The sequence below is a fragment of the Camelina sativa genome, chromosome 17 (genome assembly GCF_030686135.1).
Source record: "Camelina sativa cultivar CO46 ecotype springtype chromosome 17, ASM3068613v1".
NCBI classification, from domain to species: Eukaryota; Viridiplantae; Streptophyta; class Magnoliopsida; order Brassicales; family Brassicaceae; genus Camelina; species Camelina sativa.
Genome location: NC_141896.1, coordinates 4,206,255 through 4,216,089, shown reverse-complemented (window position 1 = coordinate 4,216,089; position 9,835 = coordinate 4,206,255). Strand labels below are relative to the sequence as shown.

General features: G+C 32.3%; 2 protein-coding genes across 2 annotated transcripts; one reads left to right on the top strand and one right to left on the bottom strand.

Moving 5' to 3' along the window:
* Positions 1–492: 492 nt before the first annotated feature.
* Positions 493–1,774, bottom strand: LOC104755287 (uncharacterized). Its single transcript, XM_010477640.3, has 4 exons — positions 1,419–1,774; positions 1,202–1,307; positions 912–989; positions 493–738 (listed from the first exon to the last, which is right to left on the bottom strand). The coding sequence occupies exons 1-4, from the start codon at positions 1,491–1,493 to the stop codon at positions 692–694; spliced, it is 306 nt and encodes a 101-aa protein (XP_010475942.1). The 5' UTR covers positions 1,494–1,774; the 3' UTR covers positions 493–691.
* A 4,556-nt stretch (positions 1,775–6,330) lies between these two features.
* On the top strand, positions 6,331–9,638 carry LOC104755286 (BOI-related E3 ubiquitin-protein ligase 1). The gene is made up of 6 exons (XM_010477638.2): positions 6,331–6,556; positions 6,610–6,832; positions 6,969–7,024; positions 7,576–7,755; positions 7,862–8,220; positions 8,318–9,638. The coding sequence occupies exons 4-6, from the start codon at positions 7,647–7,649 to the stop codon at positions 8,849–8,851; spliced, it is 1,002 nt and encodes a 333-aa protein (XP_010475940.2). The 5' UTR covers positions 6,331–6,556; positions 6,610–6,832; positions 6,969–7,024; positions 7,576–7,646; the 3' UTR covers positions 8,852–9,638.
* The last annotated feature ends 197 nt before the right edge of the window (positions 9,639–9,835 follow it).

Genomic DNA, 9,835 nt, shown 5'->3' with positions numbered 1-9,835 from the left:
ACTTGGATATAAAATCTTAGTTTTTAAAATTCTGATTGGTTTATATATTTTTTAAAAAAATTAATTAGTAATTTCGTCCATAATTTATTAGAAAGAGAAAATATTTTTTTAGATTTTTTTTAGATTTTTTAATATTTGATATGTGAGTGTTTTGATTTTTATTTTAATTATATTTATTTAAATTAGTTAACTAAGCTTAATTAATTTTTTCTAATGGTAATTGAATGTAATTTTTTACACATTTTAAAGTTAATTTCATATTTGTACTTCTCAATTAATATAGTAGGATACTGGAACCAATTTTCATTTTCATTTGTAGATCTTTGAAATAATAATATCTAAATCTCCAACGTATTTTTCCTATGCTAACCGGGTTGGTTTAATCTCTGTGTCATAAATAGTATAGTTTATAATTTAAGTGACCATCATTGTTTTGATTCAAAACAAATGTGATATATGTAATAGCAATTGATTGACGCGTTACAGCCAAAATTGTCGGTAAGATAAACTGCATCTTAATTTAAGCAACCTTAAAAATAGTTTACACAAGAAAAGTCTATATATAAATAGCAATACATGTTTCATCTCGTAGGAATAGGTATCCCAATTAAATATGATGCCTAGGGTCTACATATAAATTAAGTTCGAGCTTTTTCTCCTATATTTAAGCTGGAAGCCTATACCAAAGTATTCATTGTATCTTTCTCGCTAACCTCGGCGATCTCCGAACATTTCCGCCTGATAAAACAAAATTTTGATTAATTAAAAAAAGGAGAAACTCTTCATCAAAATCGTTTTAAACAACATAAATATATTGATGTTTGGTCGATATATATGATCGCTGAGAAATTCAACTAAAATTAATTAACAAAAAAAAAAACATATTATATATTAAACCAACAAATTCTTACTTAGGAAGGGCCTGGGAGAGACGAAATGCCCATACGTTTCAAAGAAGTCCTTATTTTCTCTTTGAAGTCCTCTCCAAACTACCAAACAGAAAACATTTTATAATATGTACTGTCGAATATATGAATGATGAGCATGATCCAAGAAACTCTTAACAATATTTTCTCTTAATTTCTTTGATTTAAATTGTTTTCACATAACATGTGTTAACGAAACATGTTTTGAAACAATTTGGATATATAGTCGACTGTGAACAATAGTATGCTATATATGTAACGTTGTAAAGACTAACCGGTGAGGGTAACGACTGGTAGAATGCTTGCGTGGTGGTCTAACGCCTTGACGCATTCATCACGAGTCATACGGAGTAGAATGCACCTCTCTATCATATGTTGAACCTAACAAAACCAATTCCACTAATGGTGAAAACTATAAAAATTATATATGTATAGTATGAGTGTGTGTGTGTGTGTGTGTGTGTGTGTGTGTGTAACTGTGTATATATGTACCATGCGAATGTATGTATGTGGTTGGCAGTGGAGACAAGGGAGGTTGTGTTGTGATTCATCATGATGAGTACACATTATCTTGCTCTTCTCAATTGCTCTTTTGAAGATAGTTCTTCTTCTTCTTCTCCTTCGATCTTCAGTTATTTGGGAACAAATCCAAGAACTTTGGAATTATGAGTTATAACGGAAAGGAACAAAACATGAAGATATTTTCTGTGACAAAATTAGGAAGCTTCTAAATATAGATACACATGTGGATATATTGGATAGTGTCATTTAATGAGTTATCCAAGAGAGATCCAAGTGAAGGGCTAAAAATAGAGGAGAGGATCCAAAGGATAGATTCTCTATCCTTCACTTTTTCAACTTGGATCGCATTTTATTTTATTAGTTGGGACTAACTTGTCTTCTGACTATGACTTCACAGTTTGCCTTTGTTTTTTTCTTACTTTCTGGGACATAGTTTCTCGACCAAACTTTAATTAAGGTTCCTTTGTCAGTTACTTAAACAGGGCAAGCTAATGGGGATTACAAAGACTAGTTAGTTACCGGACGAAATACTTTTGGAAGGTTTAGAAACCAAATAACCAATAGAAATTATTCTTAAATATTTAAACCAACTCATTTCACAACTTGAATTTCATTTATTTTTGGTCAATTACACTATTCTAACCCAAACCGAGTTTTACCATATATGATTAACATTTGCCATATAAAAAATAACACATCATGGTTAATATAGAGTGATTAATCGCTAGATACTGTATTAGGGCAATAAATCGTTAATTTCAGGAACATAACAAAATATTTTATATCAATTTGAAATTTTGTTACATAAAATAAGATCTGGTATAAATTTTCTTTATTTAGTGAATTTCATAATTTATTGTTAAATTAAGCTTACTTGCTTTTTTTTTGGTAAAGTTTAAAGTACTTGCTTTATACTACTCTCTCTGTTTCACAAAGAGTGTCATTTTGACATAATGCACACAAATTAAGAAAATTATCTAAATTTCTATTTTACTCTTTATAAATGCACTAAAAATATTCTCTTTCTAATTAATTAGCTCAAATTATAGGGATAAAAAAAAAATTTGATATTTAAAACTGTATTGAAAACATAAAATAACACTCTTTTTGTAACAAAAAAGATGTGTCAAAATGACACTTTTTGTGAAACAGAGGAAGTATGTGTTAAGTAATATTCAAATGCTAAAAAGATGACGTGAAAATATGTTATATATTTAACACCCTTATGTTATTTTCACGTCATATACTCATATTACAAGGAAACTATATAAACGTGATAGTATGTCTCATATATCTAACAACAATTTCTCATATAACATATATTCTAGTTTATATAGTTCCCTTGGACCGGAACGAATTTTATTTGGAATAGTGTTAAATCCTCGATGGATATCTGCCTGACTGCCTTCAAACATAACACAAAAGTGACTGGTCCCTCGTAAACGTTAACTTTTGAATTGTGTGGCCAACCAAATGCCACTTAAATCATCAATACACGACAAGTTTTTGTGTATGGAGGCAAATTGAAAGTTAAACTATGAGGCTCCCCGCAAATTTAGTAGATTAGTGTGTGGTTCTTGTGACTTGCGAGTCTGTGTGTGTCTTCAATGGCCCTTACGCCTACCAACCTGCAGGTCTCATTGTGCAATCACGGTAACTGCTCTCTAATTTTATATAAAAATTAAGATTCTTTAACAAATGAAATTGGGGGTTTACATAATTGCCTAATAATTGAGCTTTCAAATGAAGTTGCCGGAGGTTTTATATATCAATAAGGGATTTATTTGGTGGTTGAGAAAAAAGTAATCGGTAAGACATGTCAATACTAACTCATCATGATTATCGTCCACATCTTGATTCTTGAACAACCAAGTGGTTTCTGATATGGTTGGACTTAGGGTACTAAATTAATCTATTGTACGAAGAATAAGTTACGCGTCATCACTAGATTACGTTAGCGGATTGCTACTATTATATGTTCTTTTAAATGACGGATATTTTTTCTTCCGAAACTGTAGTAAAAGAAAATTCGTACATTTCAAAAACTAGGTAACAGTACCACTATAATAAAAAGCATTAGCATAGGGCTTGCATGCAGCATTAGTAGCCTACACCACTAACCCGAGAGAATATATCATCATGCATCACATCAAAATTGCAGTTTACCCAATCGAAGCACGATGAGAAGCAGAGACTCAAACATTTCAGAGGCAAATATAGACACTACCTTCACAAGGATTAAAAAGGGCTACAAGATATATAACGAATGTGATTATATGTGAACAACCGAACAAAGAACAAACATATGGAAAGATTCTCTTAATAGTTGTAACAATATGAAGATGATAATATACACATGAAACTTTATAATAATGGGTACAAGGAGACTTAATAATACTATGATATATTTTCGTTCCGGTCTAGAAGGTGGCTGCTATGAATATAGGAAAGACTATATTGGAGCTTGGTTTGGGTACTTAGTTCGGTTATTGATGGGTTATATCCGGTTCACTAACTACAGCATATATGAAGCAGCTTCTTTATTTTCTCAAAGTGAATCGCTCAACAACTGAAGCTTAGATTGTTGTAACAAGTTAGAGATTCTCCTAGATTTCATCGTTTCTGTTTAGTTCTCTATATATATATATATATTATTCAATACACAGAAATTCATCGACATTGTTTTGTTTCAGACTAATTCTTCCATTGAATTGAAGACCAAATAAATTCCTTCCACATATATACCAAATCATGGATGGTTTACTTATTTACGGAACCCTGTGGAAACATATACCAAACCAATGAACCATGCACGAGTGGCTTGCTTTTCAGACTAGTCAAGCCAGCCGGATTAATCAGTATAGCCAGAATCTCACAACCAATCATACAAAACATTAAATACTGTTTTAGAACGTTACGAAACGCTCACAAGAATTATTGTATATACAGTTCACAGATGTTAAATGTCTGAACTGGAAATATCTGAAAAAGATAAACTAAATTAAATTGGTGTAGTAGTTTGGCAAATGAAATTAGCTTTTTACTACTATATTGTGAGTGCCTAGTGGAAAGTGAAAACAAAATTTGACATTTGCTACCACGAATTTCAGATGACAGTTTCAAAACTAGTCTTGGAAAATTACAAAAAAAAAAGGTCAAGGGTTTCATACCTACATGTGTCCGTTAATTTTGCTTGGTCCAGGTTCAATATCTTTGTCACACAATGTTCAATGGCTCTTACAATCTATTCTATTAGACCGTCAATATTGAAATAATAGGATCTTATTATCAGTCTGGAGAGAAATCAAAGTTAACAAACAACTTGAAAGAAAAGCAAAGGTATGCACTGGACATAGTCAAAAAAAGCTAAATTGTAGTATATAACAAATCTTCAACCAAATATTTGATTGGATATCGTGTAAACGTTACAAAACAAAATATAGTACAGATAATAATAAATTGATTGCGTCTGTGTGGTTGCAACCACTAGAAAAGCCTTTTGCTTTTTTCAATTTCAAACACGCATCTGAATTATATTCCCTCTACTCTTCTCTTTTTTTTTTTTTTTCTTTAAGTTAGAAAATTAATATTCCTATTTTTTTTTTACGAAGGTTAATTTATGGTATTAGTATTGCATATTTTCAAAGTAACAATAATAATTATTGCATCCGACAAACGTGGCGTGCGACGGTTTGGTCCGGTCCACGTATTCCCCAGAAAGTCACGGTAACTAACTCTTACTCCAACCAACGAACAGCTTCTTTCTTCTTTCCCCACACCCCCCGCCAAAACTTACCCGCCATATTTGCCCAACGACCAGGCGCGTGTATCACACTCGCATTTAAACGGCTCCTTCCTATTATTCTGACTGACTAAGAGAGATCACGGCGAAACACGTTTCTCGTTGATTACCTTCTCCGTTACCGTCGCGTGAGAATTTGAGTTTTAAGTTTAAAAGACCACAATACCCCTACGTGTTAGTTGAATACAGTAATCTCTCCTTTGTTCTTCTACACTTGAATTCTCTACTATACTGTCATAATTCCCACACTGTGGAATCCGTGTCCATGCCTGACTTTGAATTTGACGTAAAACGATTATTCATTTATTATTATCATCTCCGTTCACATTCGTTATTATATTTTTTGCATTATACTACTATTATAGAAAAGCAAATACAGTGTTTGATGGTCGTTGAGTGATTTGATTATTAAAAAAAAAGGAGACAGAGTTTGATTTTCTATAAAACAAATATCTTTTCATAATGTATATATACATAGAGCAACATCGGTGTTCGTCGTTCGTGGTATTGATGTAATCGGTGGAATATTTTTAAATTATTTTATATATATAATAACGTCCCTCGTTGTATTGACTTCGAAAGAATCCAATTTGAATTGTTCACATGTAACGTCCTAGATATAACTTGTAAGAATATTAAAGAATCCAATGGTATTATATACTCAAAATATATACATTTTCAAAATGACCAATCTATGACGCAGTTATGAGTTATGTAATAAAAAAAACAAATCATAGTTGATATGAACTTTTAAAAAAAAAAATCCGAACTTAATTAATAACAATGTCGGTAATAAACACGTTTTGAAGATACGATTTCGTTATTTTGTTAAAAATGATTTGTATTATAAATTGTTATAGATTGATGTATTTAAAATACAACTTCTTGAAATTTTCTTGTAATGTAACGCCTTGTGATTATCTTCCATAACTTCTTGTATTCAACTAAAATTAGTTTCTTAATAATGGTTTTTCACAATTAATAGGATTGATAAATCAGTCAAACCTATAATTTTATGGGAATTAGCAAAAAGAAGAAAGGGAAGGTAATAATGAAAAGTTGGCGTAATGAAAGAGAGATACACAACTCACGAAAGCAAAAGAACGAGAGAAAGAAACCACCACCACCGGTTCTCTTGTTTGGTGTGTTTACACATTTTAGACTTATCAAAACCATTTTTTTTGGGATTATTAATAAAAATTGAATTTGTCCCCAAAACCCAACTTCCCCCACTTCTTCCACCACTGTCCCGCTCCATCGCACCCGCTTTGCTTACATTACCATTACCATTACCATTACCATTACCATTACCATTACCATTACCATTACCATTACCATTACCATTACCATTACCATTACCCATCATTCATTTTTTCTTTCTTTCTTCTTCTTCCGTTTCTTTTGCCTCTTTCTTTTGTCTTCTTCCTTTGAATTTTCATTTTATATTTAAAACCAAAGAAAGAAAAAAAACCTTTTTTTTGTGGCTTTTAATTTATTGGGTCTTGTTCTTCTTCTTCTATTAGCCGTTTCATCTCTTCACAAAAAAGCATCTTCTTTTCTCTGTCAAGATCCTGAATCATCGGTTCGTCTCCTCTCGATTTCTTAACCTATACTATTTCTTTTAGAAAAGAAAATTATGGGCTATATAAAACGTATCAAACTTTGTTTATTTTTTTTTTTCATGAGTTTGATTTTTTTGTTTATTCTTATATATGCAGGATCTGAAAGGGAAACTAGAGTTTCTTGAATCTTATTGGAAATCTCTGTAAAAAAGGTATACTTCTTTTTATTTCTTCTTCTTCTTCTTCTTGTATTCGTTATTTTTTATTTTTTTCTTTTTTTGGAAAATTACAATATATTTAGGGTTTCTGTTTCTGGGTTATATGAAGTTATGACTCGTTCTTTCAACTTTTTTTTTGTCATCTTTCCATGTTCCTAGAGATTTACCTCAATTCAGTATCAGTAAGTTACATATTTTATTTGGAACTTTGACTTTTGAAACAATCAAATCATTCACTTTTTGTATCCATCCCCCCGGTTCATCAGGCAAATTCATATATAACTCTTTATTGCTTAGGTAAAAAAAAATAAACATTTTACATTTCCTCCACAAGTCTTTCTTTACATTTTCATTTTCATTATATATAGATTTAACATCAACTCTGTTATTATGATCCACCATTGTCTCTCGTTTACAATATTCTCTGCTCTGTAACTCTGTTTGGTATTTGGACTTCTAACTTTATATACACTATGATTCATTTGAGGAGTATGTTCATTATTGATTTGTCTCGTGTAATGACTACCTTTTTCCTTTAACTGCAGGTTTTATATACTTGTGTTAGTACTCTAGATCAACCTATACTTAACATTCATAAATACTTTTGTTGAGGAAGATGCTAAGTGGAAACAATGGAAACACCATACCACCGGTTTTCATGAACGAGAACCAGTTGCAATACCAGACTAACGTACAACCGAATCAGCTTCATTTGTTCAATACCAGTAAGTTTTTTGGTTTCTTATTGTATCTATCATATAATCTCAAAACTTTGGCATCAATCACTCTTAGAAACTTACAAATTCTTTTGTTTTTTTTATTATTGTGCAGTGGGAGGTGGATGCACTGTTGTTGATCCAGTTAACTATTTTGCTAACGATAACCTCGTTCCAATGATTCGGTCTAACAAAAGAGGAAGGGAAGCCGAAAACTTTAGTAATATCCTAAGACAGCAGAAGCTTCAAATGTCTTTGAACTATAATCATAACAACATTGGTGTTCGAGAAGAAGTGCCTAAGGAGAATCTAGTCTCAACTGGTCTTAGACTATCTTATGATGACGATGAACGTAACTCTTCGGTGACTTCTGCTAGTGGTAGCATTGTAGGTGCTTCTCCTATCTTTGATGATAGTCTTAGGACTGACCTCCATAGACAAAAAGATGAGCTTGACCAGTTCATCAAGATCCAGGTACTGATTTGTCTCTGCATCTTCTCTGTTTTTTTCGTTCTTTAAGGTTCTTTGATTTGTAATGTTTTTTTGTTTACTTCTGTGTGTTGTGGTTCAGGCAGCTCAAATGGCGAAAGGTGTGAGGGATATGAAACAAAGACACATTGCGTCTTTTCTCACCACATTAGAGAAAGGAGTGAGCAAGAAGCTTCAAGAGAAAGATCACGAGATCAATGACATGAACAAGAAGAATAAGGAGCTCGTGGAGCGGATAAAGCAAGTGGCGATGGAAGCTCAGAATTGGCACTACAGAGCAAAGTACAATGAGTCTGTGGTTAATGTCTTAAAGGCAAATCTCCAACAAGCAATGTCACACAACAACAATGTCATGGCTGCTGCAGACCAAGGCAAAGAAGGGTTTGGAGACAGCGAAATAGATGATGCAGCTTCATCATACATTGATCCAAACAACAAGAAGAACAACATGGGGAGTCAGAGGATGAGATGCAAAATGTGTAGCGCAAAGGAAGTATCGGTGTTGCTTGTGCCATGTCGGCACTTGAGTTTGTGTACAGAATGTGATGTAGTCACTAAGATTTGTCCTGTATGCAAGTCTTTGAAAACTTCTAGCGTTCAAGTCTTCTTTTCTTGAATTTGTGACCAAATAGATCAGAAGGAAACAAGTAAAAAAAAGAAAAGAGAATTATATATGTCTTTCTTCCTACTTTTTTTATAAAAAATTATCTTTAATCATGTAAAAAATTATTTGTATCGGAGGAGTGTTATTATGCATCTCTTGTGGACTAGTGTTTAGAAAATATCAAAAAATAGTTTTATGAGTTCTTCCCATAGACCTCAAACACTAGTATCATTGCTTCAACATCAGCCTTGCAGCAGATCAATGACATGAGTGGCATAAGACATTTCTAAATGGAGAATAGCAAACGTACACAATTACTTAGCAAGCGACACCATAAAAGAAGTAAGAAGAGAAGGAGGAGCCGTGAGAGAGAAGATGGCGCATTTGATCAAGATGCTTTGTTTCCTTGATTTTCGAGGATATAATAAAGGGGCCTCCCTTTGCTTAAGTCGAACAGAAATTGAAAGACAAATCAAACTGAATAACCAATCTTAACATTACGATTTTGAATTTTTGAGCAGAGAAGAATAAGTGAGGGAAGGCAGTCCACGTCGGAGAAGACGGTCGGGTTTGATCAAGTCCTAAACACTCTTCAAGTCACTTACTTGCAATTAAATTCATGAACCGGCCGGTTCAATCAGAAGTCGCCATTTCTAAAATGCCACATGTACCCAACGCGCCACGTCATTCCCACAATTCTGCACCCATTTGGACTATTGTTTAGTTTTATCTTTTATGGTATTTTTTTTAAACTATTTTTTTTGCTGTATTCGTGAGAGAAAAATAAACTTATTTTAGTGATATTAGACTATTCAATATTTCAAATTTTTAATTAATCCTTTAATTTTTATTAATACACATTAAATTAAAATATAAATTATTACAAAAATAGTCAAACAGAATTCCACCAATGGTGCATCCGACTAAATATTGTAGTTTTAATTCTCATGAATTCTGATATAGCGCCAACTCTATATATATATATATATATAGAAT

Bases quoted from the DNA above. Each gene is read 5' to 3' on its own strand.
- LOC104755287 (XM_010477640.3), bottom strand. From the start codon at position 1,493: ATGTGTACTCATCATGATGAATCACAACACAACCTCCCTTGTCTCCAC. The intron at 1,308-1,418 runs GTACATATATAC...TGGTTTTGTTAG, and splicing joins CACATACATACATTCGCATG to GTTCAACATATGATAGAGAG. The intron at 739-911 runs GTAAGAATTTGT...TTGTTTTATCAG, and splicing joins CTCTCCCAGGCCCTTCCTAA to GCGGAAATGTTCGGAGATCG.
- LOC104755286 (XM_010477638.2), top strand. From the start codon at position 7,647: ATGCTAAGTGGAAACAATGGAAACACCATACCACCGGTTTTCATGAAC. The intron at 7,756-7,861 runs GTAAGTTTTTTG...ATTATTGTGCAG, and splicing joins GCTTCATTTGTTCAATACCA to TGGGAGGTGGATGCACTGTT. The intron at 8,221-8,317 runs GTACTGATTTGT...GTTGTGGTTCAG, and splicing joins ACCAGTTCATCAAGATCCAG to GCAGCTCAAATGGCGAAAGG.